We start from the raw sequence: 17,841 nt of genomic DNA on the forward strand, positions 1-17,841 counted from the left end.
TCCAACAAATTCAGAGTGCATTTGTCGCAGAGGAAATGCTTCAAATGCTATGTTTGTTTGTTTTTTATTGTAAGGAACTGTGCTCGATCAGGAAATCTGCAACAGACAATTTGAATTAAATCATTATGCTAAGTTGGATTTATGTGCGTAACAAATAACTAGATAAGCACAGAGCCCAAAACAAACAAACTGAGAATCACACAGACATCACTTTCACCGTCAGCTGTTGTTGGTGTGTGATCCCCCCACCCCACTCTCGTCTAGCTCGTACCGCTACTTTTCCGAAGGGGAGAGCAGCAGGCAAGAAAATCGCCAGTCATTTCTCTTCTCGTGCGCTCTTCTATAAGATTGCGATTTTTCCCGATATCACCTGAAGGCATCAGCAGCATGCCGGCACCTGAACCGGCGTGGAGTGGAGCAGCGAGGCAAACCATAGCCCATAGCTTTTTTCTTTTCTTTTCTCCTGCAATAAGCCACCATGTGTGATGCCTCCGAGCATATCGGAGCTGAAGGCAATAAAACTGTGAGAATAAGCTGAAGAGGAGAAAAGTAGCGGATTGCCATCAGCAGAAGCTCCCTCCCGCCTCATCTGAGAGATCCTCGCAAACGAGATTTAGAAAGAAAAAAAGGAAAAAAAACCGAACAGATTTATGTGAAGGGAAGTTTGGGAACGACAACCAGCGCTGGTTAAGCTGGTCTGGTGAGTAGTCTCGAATCGTATTTCAAGAGCATGGCACATGGTTTGATTTGATTTTTTTTTCTTTCAAGCGACTCTTGAAACTTTGGACTGAACTCAAAGCACTTTTCTTTTAGTAAGCGCTAAAAAAGTGAGTATTTTGTCTGACTTGTGCCAAAAAAAGAACCAAACGCGCAATTACGCACGCTCACAATCGCGCGCATTGGGTAGTAGTAGTAAGTAGGTTGCATGTTGACAAGTTGTCAAGCTCCATGCAGCACAGGCTTTTTTTTCCTGCAGGCGCACCAGCTGGAGCTCTGCAGTCCGGGCAAGAGCAGTGAGACAGCGCCATCAATCGCATGGCAGCCACACTCCTCTGTGCGTAAAGTGCAGCTTTGGTCTGAGAGGAGCAACGTGTGTGATGATGAGAGGGGTGGTGGTGGCGGGGGTGGGGGTGATAGGATCAGCGCCTTCGTAGCCAGTGTACCAACACTATCAGTCACCCTGCTCTAATGCCCAAACACAGACCCCGGGACGCACTGCTGGCCACTTTATTTCCAGCCGTACCCGGGATATTAAAAAAACAATAACACTAGTGAGAGTAATGAGAAGATCATCTCAAGAACTGATGTTTAAAATGCAACAACACACGCGAGGATTATTATTACTATTTATTTATTTCTATTTTTTGCATTTGCACGTTTTATTAGCTCATTTGTCATCATCTGGGAATACCTGAACTGAGATTTCATTACCAAAATAAGGTTTGTCCACATTCTTACGCTGACAGCTGGATTATGATATAAAGGCTAAGTCAGATTCTACAGCAGAAAGTGAATATGAAACATTTGTTTGTTAATCGTTAGCCAGAAGGCCATGCACAAAATAACTTGTAACCTAATAAGGCTTGGTCCTTTATAAGGATGTCTCCCACCTCAAAAAAAAAAAAAGAAAAAAAAAGAAAAGGGGGGGGGGGGCATTAATTTGTCTTGCTGTAAATAAAAGGAGAATACAGAAACGAGGGGGGTGGGATCCATTAGGACTCACACCTCATGAGCCCAGTAGCCTTAATGCTTCCAAACAGCAATTTGGGATAAATTATATAATTATGCTGGGATTTGATTTTCTACTCGTGTAGCCACAATCAGAACACCGTGGAAAGTGAACGTTTGGGGTTGGAAAGTTTTGAATAATTTTAGCTGAAAGGAATAATACTACAAAAAGGGGTGGCAGGTTACCTTGGGGCTGAAGTGGTAGCTGCTGAATGAAAATTAAAGCGATTCCGCGGAAAGGACCAGGGTTCAGCCTTTCTGGAAATATTTCATATGAGAATACAAGGCGAACCGCATTAAATCAAATCAAAAGGGTCGCGGGTTCAGAGTGGAAAAGGTCCTATCCTGCTGCCAGCCCGGTAAGTAGATCCGGACGTGCGCAGCGCGGAGAGATACCAGGCAAGTGGAGTGTGGGAGAGAAAGGAAAGGAAAGCAGTGAGGGAAAAGAGAGAGCTTGCCTGCTGGTGGCAGATGGGGTAACAGAGAGGAGAGAAGTCCACGTAATACCATGCCGAGATTTGGACTACATAAACTACATGCAAAACCCCCAAATCTCCGAATTTAATATTAAAAGAGGTACGTAAGTTGTTGTGTTTTTACTCAGTGGGCTTTTTTTGGCGATGTTTAAGCGTCTGCATCTTTGTAACGTGGGAAAAAAAAGTTAGGTCTGCTATTGTGAGGTGCGAAAGAAAAGCAACCGCTGGCTACTTTGGGTGATTCTTTGGAGAACTTTTCGATACAAAGTGAATGTCGAACGTCGTTTTTGATGACGTACGCACACACTTTGTGCTGTTTTGTGTTGGGAATACGTATCTTTTTCCTACTAACCCCCCAGCAAATCTCTGCTAAGTGCACGTCTGCCATCGTTTCGAAGTGAATGGCTGTAGTTGGGGGATGGGGTTAGACGTGAAATAGTCTCGAGGCACCTAACTCATTTTTTTGAAACATTTGAACTTTTTTTTTTTCAAAATGAAAAACGGCTCGCTGCCGAGAGCATTCAGAGAAACGGAATTTAAACAAATGGATACTCTTCTGTATCGTAAAGAAAACGGGAAAAAAGAGCCAGAATTTTAAGTTTTAGTTACAGTTTCTTTTTTTTTGCAGCAGTTGTCTGCAAGCAGATGGTTCTTTTGTACCTGCGGGCTATAGTTTTGGATTAAAGGTGATTGGGGCTCAAACCCTGTCATTTATTAACCCCGCATAAAACATTAATAATTAAACTAGTGGGCTGTTTTGTCACGCCAAAAGTAAATATAATTTTGTTTTGTTTTTTTACAACGTGCGCACACATAGCAGCGTCTTGCTTTTTATTCGTCTTTGTGGACTCCCACACGGAGCCGGGGACGTTGTAAAGCAGTTGTAAACGAATGAATGCGCAATTTGAAAGCACTTTCTCAGTCATCTGGCCTTCGAGTTTAATTCTGATTGTACTTCGACGAGATTATACAGAGATTATTTTATTTACCACACACCTTTGCCATCATCATCTTTTTTTGCTGCATTTCTGCAGAGTGAAAGTCCAGCATCATTTTGTAGTTACGAGATTGTTCGTAGTGCTCGTGTAGTAATATGTTAATGAGTATAATCAGATTTCTATATGTCTAATGTGCAACCCAGAAATGTAAATTATAGCACTGCAGTTTTCAAAGAAGCCCGATCTTTTTTTCTTTTTTCTTTAGCTCATTATGAGGAGGTTTTGTGGCATTTGCGTGTTCAGAAGGGCACCCATGGAAGGCATCTGGCATTGTCACCTGACTGACTGATCTGCTTCATCTTATTTCCACATGAAACCTGTTTAGTCTTTGTCACACTTATCATCACTTGTCATGATATTTAAAGGAGTCTGGGAAAAAAATTGTGCCACAAATAATGTGGTTTTCAGCATTATAGCGGTTTTCCAGCCTACTTAGATGAAGACTGATGGTTGAAAATAAAAATTTCCCCTTAAATGTTATTGTAGGATCCCAATGAAATGTTTCTGCAGGATTATCGGTCTAAAATCCTTTTTTTCTCTCCCTCTCAGGTGGTTCGGTGAAGATCACGGTACGATAATGGGGAAGCACTGGGTTCCACTGCTTGTGCTGCTCCAGCAGCTCCTCTGTGGCTGTGCAGGGAACCAAAGGATGGCGAGGGCCACCTCCATGCAGTTCACACATTCTCTTTACAATGCCACCATATATGAGAACTCTGCTGCTAAGACTTACTTAGAAAGTCACACCAAAATGGGAATCTTTCTCACAGACCCAGAGTGGGACATACGGTACAAAATCATCTCTGGAGACAATGAGAACCTATTCAAAGCAGAGGACTATCTGCTGGGAGATTTCAGTTTTTTGCGAATAAGGACCAAAGGAGGCAGCACTGCCATTCTGAACCGGGAGGTTAAAGACCACTACGTGCTGACTATTAAAGCTTCTGAGAGAAACACCAATTTGGAGTGTCGCACTCGAGTGAAGGTACAGGTACTGGACACCAATGACCTCAGGCCTCTCTTCTCACCCACGTCCTATAGCATCGCTCTGCCAGAGAACACGGCAATCCGCACAAGCGTGGCCAAAGTCACGGCAACTGATGCAGACATCGGTACAAATGGAGAATACTACTATAGTTTCCGGGAATGGACAGACATGTTTGCAGTACATCCAACCAGCGGTGTGGTGACACTGACGGGCAAACTAGATTACTCTGAGACGAAGCTGTACGAGTTGGAGATCCTTGCCGTGGACAGAGGGATGAAGCTGTATGGGAGCAGTGGTTTCAGTAGCATGGCCAGACTTACAGTCAGGGTGGAGCAGGCCAATGAGCACGCACCTGTAATTACTGCAGTAACCTTGGCCCCCTCTGATGCAGACCATGACCCCACTTATGCCATTGTGACAGTGGAGGACAAAGATCAAGGACCAAATGGAGAAATAGCATCACTGAGCATTGTGGCTGGTGACCCTCTTCAACAGTTCAAGGCTGTAAGAACCAACCCCGGGAGCAGGGAGTATAAAATAAAAGCAGTCAAAGATGTCGACTGGGATAGCCAACCTTTTGGATACAACCTCACTTTACAGGCAAAGGACAAAGGCAGCCCCCCTCAATTTTCATCAGCTAAATTGGTACATGTCACTTCTCCACAGTTCAAAGTGGGCCCTGCTGTATTTGAAAAGGCCATTTACAGAGTCAATCTGAGTGAATTCGCCCCCCTTCACACACCTGTCACTATGGTAACAGCTGTGCCAAAGTATCCACAACTAAAATATGCTTTTAGGCACAAATCTGACAAGAACAGATTCACCATCAATCCAGATACTGGCTTAATCAGCACCGCAGGGCCAATCAATGCTGATATTTCCTCACAATTTCAGTTGGATGTGATTACAAGTGACAAAAAAGCAACAACCAAAGTGATTGTTGATGTGATTGATGTAAATAACAATGCACCTGAATTCCAGCAGACATCTTACAAGGCCAGTGTTGATGAGAATGTACCCATAGGGACTAGTGTGGTGACTGTTAAAGCCACTGATCTAGACAAAGGGGAGAATGGCTATGTGACCTACAGCATTACCAATGTGAATCCTCAGCCGTTTGTCATTGACTACTTCTCTGGTGTCATCAGTACCTCGGAGGTCCTAGATTATGAGCTCATGCCCAGGATTTACAATCTTAAAGTCAGAGCATCAGACTGGGGATCCCCATTCCGGAGAGAGGTGGAAGCATCAGTCATTATAACGTTAAACAACCTGAATGACAATAAGCCTTTGTTTGAAAATGTGGACTGTGAAGTGACTGTGCCGAGAGATCACGGCGTGGGAGAGCAGATAACAACAGCATCTGCCATTGATGCTGATGAACTGCAGCTAGTACGGTACAATATTAAAGCTGGGAATGATCTTGACCTGTTTGAGCTGAACCCAAACTCTGGCATGCTTTCACTGAAGCACTCGCTGAGCGAGGGAGAGGCAGCTAAGGTCTCGTTTCATAGTTTACAAATCGTTGCATCTGATGGCGAACATGAGACTCAGCCAATGATTATGAACATAACTGTCATCACGGCGCGCAAGCCCGTCCAGTTAAAGTGCGTGGAAACCGGAGTCGCTACTATGCTGGCTGAAAAGCTGCTTCAGGGCAGCAAAATCCACACGCAGAATGAGCCGGATGACAACTTCATGGACTTTCACTCAGTCAACCGGTACACTCCTCAGTTCTCAGAGTCTTTTCCAAGTGTTATTGAAGTCAAAGAAGATCTCCCTGTCGGGGCCCGGATTGTCCATTTAAATGCCACAGACTCAGATAGTGGCTTTAATGGGAAGCTAGTGTATGTTATTTCAGGAGGAGATGCAGAAAGCCACTTCATAGTAGATATGGAAACTGGTTGGCTTTTGGTTTACTCTCCTCTTGACCGGGAAACAGCAGATCACTACACCCTCAACATTACAGTTTATGATCTCGGGATACCACAGAAATCCTCATCGCGTCTCTTGGATGTTAAAATCTTAGACACCAATGACAATAGCCCCCAGTTTTTGCAAGAATCTTATTCTGTTGAAATAACTGAGAGTACACCTGTTGGGACTGAAATCATCCAGGTGGATTCAACAGATAAGGATCGAGGTGACAATGGAATCGTCAAGTACTCAATTTTGGGAGGCACAGATCATTTTGCAATCAATGAAAATACCGGTGTGGTGACAGTGACAAAGCCACTGGATCGCGAGCTCCATCCATTTTATGTCTTGAAGATTGCGGCACGTGACCAGGCAGGAAATGAGCCTCAGCTGGTGTCCACAGTTCCCCTCAAAATCACCTTGGAAGATGTGAATGATAATCCACCCAAATTCTTCCCTCCTAATTACCGTGTAAAAGTGAGGGAGGACCTTCCAATCGGTACAGTAATCATGTGGCTGGAGGCTCATGACCCCGATATTGGGCCTTCCAGTCAGGTACGATACAGCCTTATTGATAATGGAGACGGGAATTTCGAAGTAGACAAACTCAGCGGTGCGCTGCGAATTGTTCAGAATCTAGATTATGAGACAAAACAGGTGTTTAATCTTACTGCAAAAGCTAAAGACAAAGGGAAGCCCATATCTTTGTCATCAACCTGCTTTATCGAGGTGGACGTGGTGGACGTGAATGAGAATCTTTACAGGCCTATGTTCCGATCGTTTGTGGAAAAGGGATTTATAAAAGAGGATGCGGTCATTGGGACTTCAGTGATGAGTGTAACAGCTGAAGATGAAGACAGAGGCCGAGATGGAGAGATTCGATACTCCATCCGAGATGGGTCTGGCCTGGGGGTATTCTCCATTGATGAGGAAACTGGTGAGTCTCTTTATTCGCTAGATCTATGTGAAGCTTGTGTTGAAAGACCTGCATAAGGAAAGTATTATGCAGCTACAGTTTATTCAGTCATGTTCCACTGTGTGGAATAATGAGCTAAGGGAGTCTTCTAAGAGACGGGTGAAGTTCCCTTTTTCAGTCATTTTTCTTCTTTTGGAGATTTTATGGCAGGAACAGATGGACTAGCTCCCTCTTAGACCTGTGTGGACATTCAGAAGTAGGTGCTGGTGTACAAGGAACACACATGGATTCATAATAAAATGGGTTGCATTTGGAAAACGGTCAAATCTGTTTGACCCAAATCTAAAATGTTAAGCATATATATTTTCAGTATAGTACCAATGGCACGGATTTGCTTGTGGATTTCCTATCATGCTGCAGAAAATATGTTAATACACTCTCAGCCGCCCAGAATGAGTCCAACAGCTGACTCAAATTAGCACAAAATAAGCAGTCTGGGATTCTTGGAGTTCCTACCCCAAACATAGCAATCACCTGGGTTGGATGTTTGTGCCTGGCTTCTCTGCATTCCTTTTAAAAGTTAGTAACAACATTTTTGACTTGCTTAATGTGACTTAAATCCCCATTTGAAATTACATTTCTCTCTGCACTTTACATATTTAATGACTAAATGAGGCAGTGAAACAAATTGCATAATGCAGCGAGTTTTCTTGGCACATGTAACCTCAAAAGTTTATAGGTTTCTTAAGAAAGCTGGAAACGTGATCTATCAGTCTGCTGCTGACTTTTACTGTTGAGAAAGAGGTTTATATCTTTAGGTTAATGTTTAGTAAGAATTAGATATATGTGAAGTATTCAGTGAGCTGACAGGAAGTCTCCACAGTGAACCTGTTGGGAAATACCTTCTTCTGCCTCGTAAATTTAGCATGAGAAGATGAGCCGTTATGAAGGATGCAACCTTCAGGGCATTTTGTCAGTTGCTGTGTTTGCGATTGTTTCTGAGGTAGTGGTTGGATGTCTCATTTTAATAAGATTTTTGCTTTATGAAGACAGATGCTGGGATATTTAAAGCTTGAACTAGTGACTGTGCACTTTCATTGATGCATGAAGGAGTTTTCATTGAGTTACTTCCTGTTTTGGTACTTCTATATTAAATGAATCTGGATGCATATCATGGATTTTAAATGGGTTAATGCCTTACCAGCGTTTCACCAGAGTGTACGGTCTGTGAGAATATTTAACAAATATAGCAAGAAAAGTCATTCATGAGCATGCATACATTCTCTAATACCAATTACTTGGACATTTGTTTAGTGATTTCATGCTGTAAGAAAATGCATTGCACAATGATCAGGCCATCAGTCATTAGTACATCCAAATTACTCCTCTCCTATTGTAATAATGGTCGTATAAAGGCAGTTTTGTGGGAATTTTGCAGGATCGTTTATATGATTTGAACTTTTTTTAGGTGTAAAATGTCATCACTTTATCATTATTCAGTTCGACATATGCATTGAATTTCATCACATTTATTGTATGAATTTTCTGAATATAGCAAAAAAAGTTTTTGTGAAGTTAAGGTAACATCGACTTTTAACCACCAGCTTTTAATCAGTTTAGTACATTGAATTTAAATCTAAAACTGTGCGTCCATGAGTTGAGTCATGTTCAGAAACTTCAGACATCACAGTGACCTTGACCTTTAACTGCTGGCATCTAATCTGTTCATTGCTGAGTCCAAGGCAGTTTTTGTGCCAAATCTGAAAGAAATCCCTCCATCCATCCCACCGAAAAGGCCCTACACCTTAGTACTGTGATACTACTAATATTACTGTTGATGGCGCCGCATGCAGACCTGTGACTGGCGTCTACGTCTGCCTTTAAAATCCCATGTAGGGCACAGATTCTGGGAGCCTGGTTTGATCTTCTACTTAATCCCTGAGGCCTATATTAAGTGATTATCAGGAGGTGCAATGATAGGATTGTCCTGGGCTGGGTCCTGTTATTATGGATTACATCTGAGGTCAGTAGACAACTAAATAGAGCCAAGGTGGTAATGCCGCTCCTATGATTTCACTAGATGAAGGGTGTGGTGTGCTAAAGCTACCATATGCGTTTAAAATATTGTGCCTCCAAAAGGAAAATATAAGCACGGGTGCGTCCCCACTATATACTCTTCTGCAGCTGCATGTTGTGAATTTTAACCAGGCTGTTTTAAAATCGTTTAAAATTAGAAAACAAGTGAAAAAGTGGTGTGGGGAAAACTGCCAGGAGCCGCACACCTCTAGTTTTGAAATTTGTTTTTCTCAGTGGGAAGTAGTGAAGGCAGAAGTGTTTTTGCGTTTTACTTGATGCTTGTGTTGCTGAACTTGGGCATGTGTTTGTTAAGAGTACATCAATCACAGTCTTGATCTGCATTGCATTGTTTTGCTCGTTCCATCACCACATGTGTAAAACCCAATGATTTTTTCTTATAGTAACATCCACAGGAAGACTGTTATGTGGGTCACATAGTGTTGCTGTGTAAAGCATAGCACTCTGTAGTGGTTGAGCTAGTCGACAGTGAGTGACTCTTGAAGAGTAGGAGTATCTAACAAATCCAAACAAAGGATGTATTGAGACTTTGAGAGTGACATTCATAAACCATCCAAGGAACAAACAAATTATTTGTTTCAGGCACAGATAAAGTAAAAAAAAAAAAAGCTGTCCATTGTTGCTGTTTATTGAACACCATCTTGTCCTCATTTACATCAACTCAAAGTAGGAGGAAACCTCCCATGCAAGCCACGTCGTCTTCTTCTATTATGGTTGCTTTCCGTTGGACTGAGGGAGTCCATGGCAACTGTTTGTCCAGACATTCTCTGTGTTATTAAAAGCTCTGTGGTCACTGGATGAGTGCCATCTTAATTTAAACATACCCCTATGAAGGCTCATTCCTGGGTCTTTTCCCATTCTGCACAACAAATCCATTGCTCATCAGTTTAACTGGAAACTTTGCTGATAGTGACGTGATTTTTAACTAGAAAGGACTAAGAGCAAAATAACTCAGCTTTAGGGCTGTGGGATATGACCAAAATCTCATATACATATAGACATTTATCGTCCTGACAACGGTATCACAAAAATTTTACATTTTCTGTAAATTCTGTGAATCTCGGGCAGCTTGACTTGCGTGAAGTGTTTTCAGCTGTTGGAGTTTTCTTGAAAAAGGTGGCTAGCTACTGTTTTACATGTTGTGGCTCCAGAGGCCAGCTGGTATGGGTTTACAATTTTGTGGCAAATGGCTCATGCAGTGACTTAGTTTTTTATGTATTTTACAGGTTTGTCTTTAAAAAGGCTTTGCAGTTAGTACTCTAAAAAGACTGAAAGCAATTTGAAGAGAGGCTGCCACTCCTGAGCTTTAATTCCTCAGCTGATAATATGGCTGTGGAGAAATCCACTGGGGAAGTGCGTGTGTGTCATAGGAATTTGTTAGGATTATACCTCTTCAAATTTCACACTCATCATAAATTGATGAGTTTCCAAATAAGCCTGTGCCTTTTATAGAGCAAACCTAGATGGCACTTCTGTCCTTAAGAAAGGCTAACAATCATTATAATCTTCATACAAGCAGCTGTAGAAACAGTTACATACTGTTGAGGTGAAAAGACATATAAATTCATATGAGGTCAACTTCCAGTCCTAGTTCAAACAGACTAGCAATAAAGCTATGCTTATCTTGATGAACCTGTGCAAGTCTCCACTCCTCCAAGCACACCTGACTCAACCTGACACACCTAGGCAAGGGTTTTTTTTTATTGCCAGTGAGTAATCGTCTTAATTTTCCTCTGTCTGCAACAATCGAAGAAGAAGGCAGTTTCAGAAAAGACAGAGGTAAATGAGTAATGAGCAATCTTCACAGGAGTCCTTTTCCAGCACCTTTAATGAACCACTGTGTAACTGAGTCTCATGCTGTGGGATTCAGTATTTATTGGTGAAAGTCTTTATGATGGTTTGAATTTAAGAGTTTGGAAGAAGTGACTAGTACATCTTTGGAATCTGCAGTCACTTCTGTGAGCGCTAAGTCGACATCTGTGACATTTGTGCTATTTTGAAAACTCAGGGTTATGGTAGGCGTTTTGACTTCTGATAACTTAGGCCCTGGAGGGTAAAGGTTACCAAACACGGTGAATAAAGTAGCCTGAGACAATTGAATTGAGTTAGTCTAATACGGAGAAAATTGTAACCTTTCAGAATAGATCTACTGATTCTGGCATTGGGAGCGACAGGCTACCTGTGGAAAACAGGGGGTTTTAAAAACACCCCTGCATTTTCATAACTTTGGCATTGCCCGGCTTAATGATGACTGCTAGCTTAATTAATGTTTACATTTACTGAACTCTTACTCAGAGCCGGCTCCAGACTGATTGACAGTATGCCGAAGAAGTTGTTCTTGTGCCTGCTTTTTGTTAAAACGGAGGCAATGACTTTAGTTCAGCAAAGTTTTCTGTTTTTTAATAGCTTATGCAGCAGGGAGGGATTATGTACCAGGTCAAGTCTAAATAATTGAAAAGGAACATGCTTGCAACAGTCTAAGACGGCTATAGTTAAAGCTATACTAAGAACCCTATATAATAATCACTATTTATCTCCTGTAGATAGCCAGTGTCTTTAGTGGTAGTATGTATTTTGGGCCATGTATTTTGGGAATATAGATGGAAGATGGAAGTGAACATTTTGATAGGGTAATATAGTTAATAATAACAAAAATTAAAATATTTTACTCCTTTCATTTAAAGTGGACTCTGTCACTGTATGCAGGCATGTAAGAGTTAAATTTTCTTTAAACATAACGCCTTTTTTTGTGCATTGTCAATGTGTTAGTAAACCAAACCATAACCCAAAAGGAACTGTGATTGAAGAGTGTGGCTTTGATGAAGATCTAGACAGGCCTTACCTTGAAAATCTACTCCAAGGAAGATGTGTCTCTGCTTGAAGTTAAATTGTGCAATGTACAAGTTAACCGAAGCAGTGTGTTGAGTCTACATGAGGCGCAGATGCTGATTGTATAATGTATGCATTGCCCTTTCTTGTTGGATAAAATATGCATTGCCCTTTCACTTGAAGCTGTTTGCAGCCTGTACTGTGAAAGGGTTCTTTGTGAAGGCAAATGAAACAGTTTGATGCATAATGACAAAGTCCTGTTCCATTAGCACAAAAAGTTGCCAGCGCTTCACTTCTTTTTCCATCATGATAAAATAAACAGGTCCTTAACCAGAATAAAAAGATCTACTCTTGTACGTGTTTATGCTCAGGATTTTGGCTTCTAGTTTAGTTTTAAAAGTGCAAACTGTTACCCTCTCACACCTTTAAAAAAAACAAACTTTTTAAAGCCTATATGTTTGAGATAAAAGTTAGACTGCTAAGTGGCACATGATCCCAAATAGTCTTTGCTTGAGTGCTGTTACTCTGGAGATGGGACCAAGAATGTGCAGTGGGACAAAGTTGATTGTAGGTTACTAAATGAAAAACACACTTTCCCTCGTTAAAAGTATGTTGTTCTCTCAGTCCATTAAATCTTTTTAAAGAAACCTTGAGCTGCCTTGCGCACAGGACATGCTTCATTGTGTGTTTATTCATGTCACGCTAAGACTCGTGAATTAGATCTTTACTTTAGACCTTTTGATGTATTTTAGTTTTCACATTTTGAGGCTTTGTCTTTAAATAGTGGCCCCCAGGGTATACTTGGAAGTCCAGCACAACACCAGTATTGCATTTGTTCAATTTAATAAAAAGTAATGGATTTCCTTGTATGGGTATAGCTACTTTAAAGTCACAGATGCTGAACACAACCACTGTTCCAAAGATCAGTGTAAAGCATAAAGGACTACGAAAACGAGCGATATTTTGAAGCCGTTTGCATCCTCCCTGCAGACACATGTGAACATTTTCAGCATCAGGCTTGCTGTGCTAAATTATTCAAATGCTCTTAGACTTTTTTAAGTTTTAGTAACTGTTTTAGGCCTTTATAGCCAATTTGATTCTACCTGACAAGACCGACCATTAGGGCTGCACGATTAATCGTTAGAAAATCGCGATCTCGATTCATACTTATGTGCGATCTCATTTTCAAATGACAACGATTTTAAAAAAAAAGGAAAGAAAAGATGACGATTGTACCGCATTTTGATCCGGGACGTGATCTGCATGAAAACAAGCTCTCACTCTTCCTGCTCAACAAATGACAAGGGCGGAGCCTTATACCACGTGATACAGAAGCTGTGCCGTGTGATGCTAAAATTAGCAGGGATTAAACAACGGAGAACACGTCAGGGATGACGAGAAAGTGACAGGAGAAAATCCGTCCCGGTCAACCACCCAAACATCAATAACGGGAACCTTATACAGCACTTCCCTATACCCGTCGAACTCCCACAGGCACAAAGAAATTACGGAGGCTATCACTTATCACCTGACCAAAGATATGGCTCCCATCAACACTGTGCAAAACGAGGGATTTAGGAAAATGATCAACACCCTAGACAAACGCTACACAGTGCCGTCCAGCAACTATTTTTCTATTGTTGCACTACCTGCTCTATACACACAGTGTCAAGCAACGGTGGAGACAGAATTTCAAGCAGTACAACATTTTGCGGCAACAACAAAACGTGAGACATTTGTTGTTTTTATGTTTATTTATTGTTTTTATGTTCAGTCTCAACTGTTACGAAGTTGATGTGCAGTTAATAAGTGCAATGAATATTTATACTGGAAAAGAAAATCGTGAGAGAATCGTGATCTCAATTCTAAGCAAGAAAATCGTGATTCTCATTTTATGCAAAATCGTGCAGCCCTACCGACCATTGATATACTTGAGTTTAGGGAATTGGGGCTTACAACAGGACTTTAACGTTCTCAATAAAGTTTGTAAGGTAATTTTTTGGTCTGACAATTTATTTGACTATTACATATAATTATTGTGCTGACTATCATTTTTGTATTGATTGCCAGCACAGAAATGAGAAGAAATATATAACTGTAGGAGCTGCAGGCGTGAATCATCAGTCATTCTTTGAGGTGTAGTTACCAACACACAGATGCAGCCTTGCGAAGGGCGGCTGTTAAAAGGTATATGGATAGGAGGATGTGCTCATGTTTCACTCTAACAGCTATCCAAATAGGGCAGGGAGCCTTGTAGGAAAGGAAATAAAGGCTTGGTTCATGCAGTATTAGTACATTGTCTCTCTCAGATTTCCCATTATCACTGCAGAGTTGTTCCAAGCTAAAGATCCAGACATTTAGAATGAAATGCAAGGAGACAGTGGCATAACTTTGTTGTTGTTAAAACCATAAGAAGGCACTGATTTTTCTTTTTAGGTTAGGTTATGTAAAATGAAAATATGGTCTCTTGGGAAACTAGTTGCTGTGATAGCATATACAATGATAATCTGGGTAGAAATAGATAAATACACCTCCACAGATGTAGATGTAGAGCCTCGTGATGTATAGAAATGAATGGAGATGGTGTCATTGTTATCAGAGGAACAGGCAGATAGCTAGTAGGTATAGTAGCTGATCCTAAATAATACTGTGATATTGAATCAAGGAATATTGCTCTGAGGTCTTTTTGAAAGGCCTTTGAAATAACAATGTTCCCACTAACAATGAAAGCTTTATATCATCTGCTACATCCCAAAAGCTATCTCAGCTGGAATTAATAGACATTTTTTTAAATGGGAAGAGAAAAATCAATTCAGGTACATATTGCAGATATATAACAAAAGTATCAAAAGATTTTCCCCATCTTAAACATACAACTGAATGATTTTCATGTTTTCTTGATGATTTTTCTTTAGACAATGTTTTCTTTTTTTCTATTTTTACGTCTAAAGAAGTTCTGAAGTCATACCGTCTCCTATATAAAACCATATCCGTCTAACAAACTTCTCCTTAAGCCAGCTGTGGGCAGAAATTTTTCGATTTCTACAAGTAATTGCGCCTTCAGTGATGCATGAAGTAAAATGAATCAGTTCCTCAATAGGTTGTATTAGTTTGTCTGGTATGTTGAATGAGATAAAAGCATATATGTTTTTTATGTGATGATGTGACACCCTGATAAGCTGTGAGACCTTTCGCAATTATGATGACTGAGAAAATCTTTGTGAGTCATGTCTGCTTATAACAATGTTATGTAAATGTATTTTATGTATTTTATGTGTGCAATTATAGGAAAGATTAGCATGTCAAAGTTTTAACCACAGTCGCTTATTTCTTATTGAATTTAACTATAAACTGCAAGAAAAGTTAGTATTATTATAGTATACACGATAAAATTGTGATAAAATAGTTTAAATGGCCTGTAAATGGCCTGCATTTGTATAGCGCTTTTCTAGTCCATAGGACCCCAAAGCGCTTTACACTACATTCAGTCATCCACCCATCCACACACACATTCACACACTGGCGATAGCAAGCTACATTGTAGCCACAGCTGCCCTGGGGCGCACTGACAGAGGCGAGGCTGCCGGACACAGGCGCCACCGGGCCCTCTGACCACCACCAGTTTAGTAGGTAATAGGTTACATCTTACTATGCAGTAATAATAGAATAGGTAGTTTTAGTAAACCACAACTATGAACTATAAGTCAAACTAAACTCTGACTTACAGAACTTTGAAGTTTTTCATATTTCAGGCATTTTTAGCATTAAGGCTTAGCATCCTTAAAACAGATCTTGACTACAGATGTCTGGGAACTTTGGGATGATCTGATATCAAGAGAAAGCTTAGTTTGGGACTCTTTTATTACTCTAGACCCAACAAGGAGGTAGTGGAATTTGAAGCATTTTGCCAGGACTGTGGAAAGAGAAGGGATGGTGGGGGTAGGGGGCACTGTGAAAGTTTATGTAAGCTTGGGAGCTCAAGGCCTGAGAAGGCTGAGGAATGTGGGGTAGAGGTGAGACAAATTAATGTATCTAGTTCAAAGCAAACCCCGACTTTTCAGCTGCAGAATAAACGAGGAAGTGGTTCCTGTTTGCTGTTCACAACAAACATTTCAGGTCGTTGATGGTCAAATGCAAACTACAAGAGTCAGGTCAAACATGTGCGAAGAAATCAGCAGTTTCCAACAGCTTTTCCAAAGCAGATTACTCCTCTCTTCATTCAGTGGCTAACTCTGTCTTTTCAGAGAATTCTTATTGAATAGATTCATCGGGTATCTGCACAGGATGTTGATTTAGCAGTGATTTCGATACACAAAATACCCGCTGGTCTCGATAGCTGAAAGTCTTTTGGCTGTCTCAACACTCGACCACACTGCCACTGTGCTCAGATAGCTTTGAAGAACAAAGCCAGAGGGAAAAGAAAAGAGCAAGGGGAAAAAAAGCGGAAAGCAAATCTGGCAGAGGCTGTTGCACAGTCTGTTTTCTTTCTTGTGGCCCAAGGGCAGGTTTTACTTCTGCCTTACTGGGTATGTCAGGTATATGGAATGGGTGTGGCGACTAAATTCTTCAGATTCATTTTTCATGTGCTTTGTTTGAAGCTTTTCACCCAAGGCCATAGCAGAGAACTTTCTTTATCTGCTGTTTCAGAAATTAAAGGTCAAGCCTAGTCAGTTTTCTTTTTAAATAAATACGAAGAAAAACTGTTTACTGTTGCAGTAACTGTAAAAGTGTGGCCTCTAACCCTTGCAGGATCCTCTTTAAAGTTTGTTTATCTTCTAAATATGATGTTAGATTGTGTTTGCTGGTAACTACAAGGTGAAGATCTGGGAGCAAAATGTATGACCCGGGTGAAAGTGGAATTGCTCTGTTACTTTTTTGTCTGCCACTTGTATAGATAGGCAATCACCCATGGGCATCTCTTTGGCTCAAGTACAAAAGATGGCTCATACTTTCCCAATTGTCTGTTCTTTTCTCTGCTGCTTTGTCTTTTGATGTTCATGTGCATGTGCAAACATGACTACCTTTCCTCTGCCACACCTCCTCTCCTCACACCAACCTCTTTTTCATTTTACTCTTTAACATTTGCTTTGTAATGTTTTCCTTTCTATTACTGTCCTTAGCAGATGTCTAAAGCATGCATCCCACTATGCTTTGGCGTTTCTGCTCAGGATGCCTCACATAAGTGTTCGCATTTCCTATTTATGGCAAACATTTGCAATTTCCTGCATGTTTTCTTCAAGTAGCGGTGCATTGACATTTCTGAGCTTTAGTGCTCTTATAAATTAGTCATTCATGGTATTTTAATAAATTATGTACTAATTTATTATAATCATTTTACATCTGTTTTTAGGGTATTGTTTAATTTTTCAAAAAGTTTCCCTCCTCTGTGTTGTCAGCTTTAAGTCATTATATATGCTACAATGGGCTCATCTACTTTGCATTCTAGATTTGCTGCCCAAAGTTGTCTTTGCCTGGATTCTCAGCTTTGGGAGCTACCAATTTTCCCTTGCCTGAATACCCCTTCTTATTACAAGCCTTAAGCTGAGAGAGCTGTAATGATGACTAATGACAAGAGAGGATCCCAGAAGGAAAAGGCAGGGAAGCTAAAGTAAAGCGGGGCGTGAGAATAAATTAGCTGTACACCCCCAAACTCCCCGCCCATGGTAAATTTGAGAGTTTTTGTGACAAGTCATTTTGGGTATTATCTCTATTTGGAGGTATCTTATATTACCCAAGGTAAGAAATATGTCTGCTCTCAGTAACACTTACTTCACCAGCACATTGTGTGTGAAGAAAGGCAACAGCAGCACAGAGAGAGCCTATTTAAACTACTTCATAGCGCTGGGTGATGTTTACTTTAAGTTATAATGTGTACATTGAAGGCTTTCAGTAGAAAGC

At 40.8% G+C, this 17,841-nt stretch overlaps 1 protein-coding gene across 10 annotated transcripts in view; it reads left to right on the forward strand.

The window, feature by feature from the left end:
* The first annotated feature begins 367 nt into the window (after window positions 1-367).
* The window catches only part of fat1a (FAT atypical cadherin 1a), a 77,414-nt gene continuing 59,940 nt past the window's right edge, over window positions 368-17,841 (forward strand). For 9 of the 10 annotated variants that reach the window (XR_311573.1, XR_001290300.1, XM_005727020.1 and 6 more), the window contains exons 1-2: window positions 2,178-2,304; window positions 3,752-7,041. Coding sequence is in view for 8 of the 10 variants with exons in the window: in XM_005727020.1 (XP_005727077.1) it covers window positions 3,780-7,041 (3,262 nt within the window). In the remaining 2 variants the exon portion in view is untranslated. Of the gene's footprint in view, window positions 701-2,177; window positions 2,305-3,751; window positions 7,042-17,841 lie in introns of those variants that run through there. The other variant, XM_005727021.1, reaches the window with a different exon arrangement.

The sequence above is a fragment of the Pundamilia nyererei genome, unplaced genomic scaffold (genome assembly GCF_000239375.1).
Source record: "Pundamilia nyererei isolate P.nyererei 1_Seehausen unplaced genomic scaffold, PunNye1.0 scaffold00022, whole genome shotgun sequence".
In the NCBI taxonomy this organism is placed as follows: Eukaryota; Metazoa; Chordata; class Actinopteri; order Cichliformes; family Cichlidae; genus Pundamilia; species Pundamilia nyererei.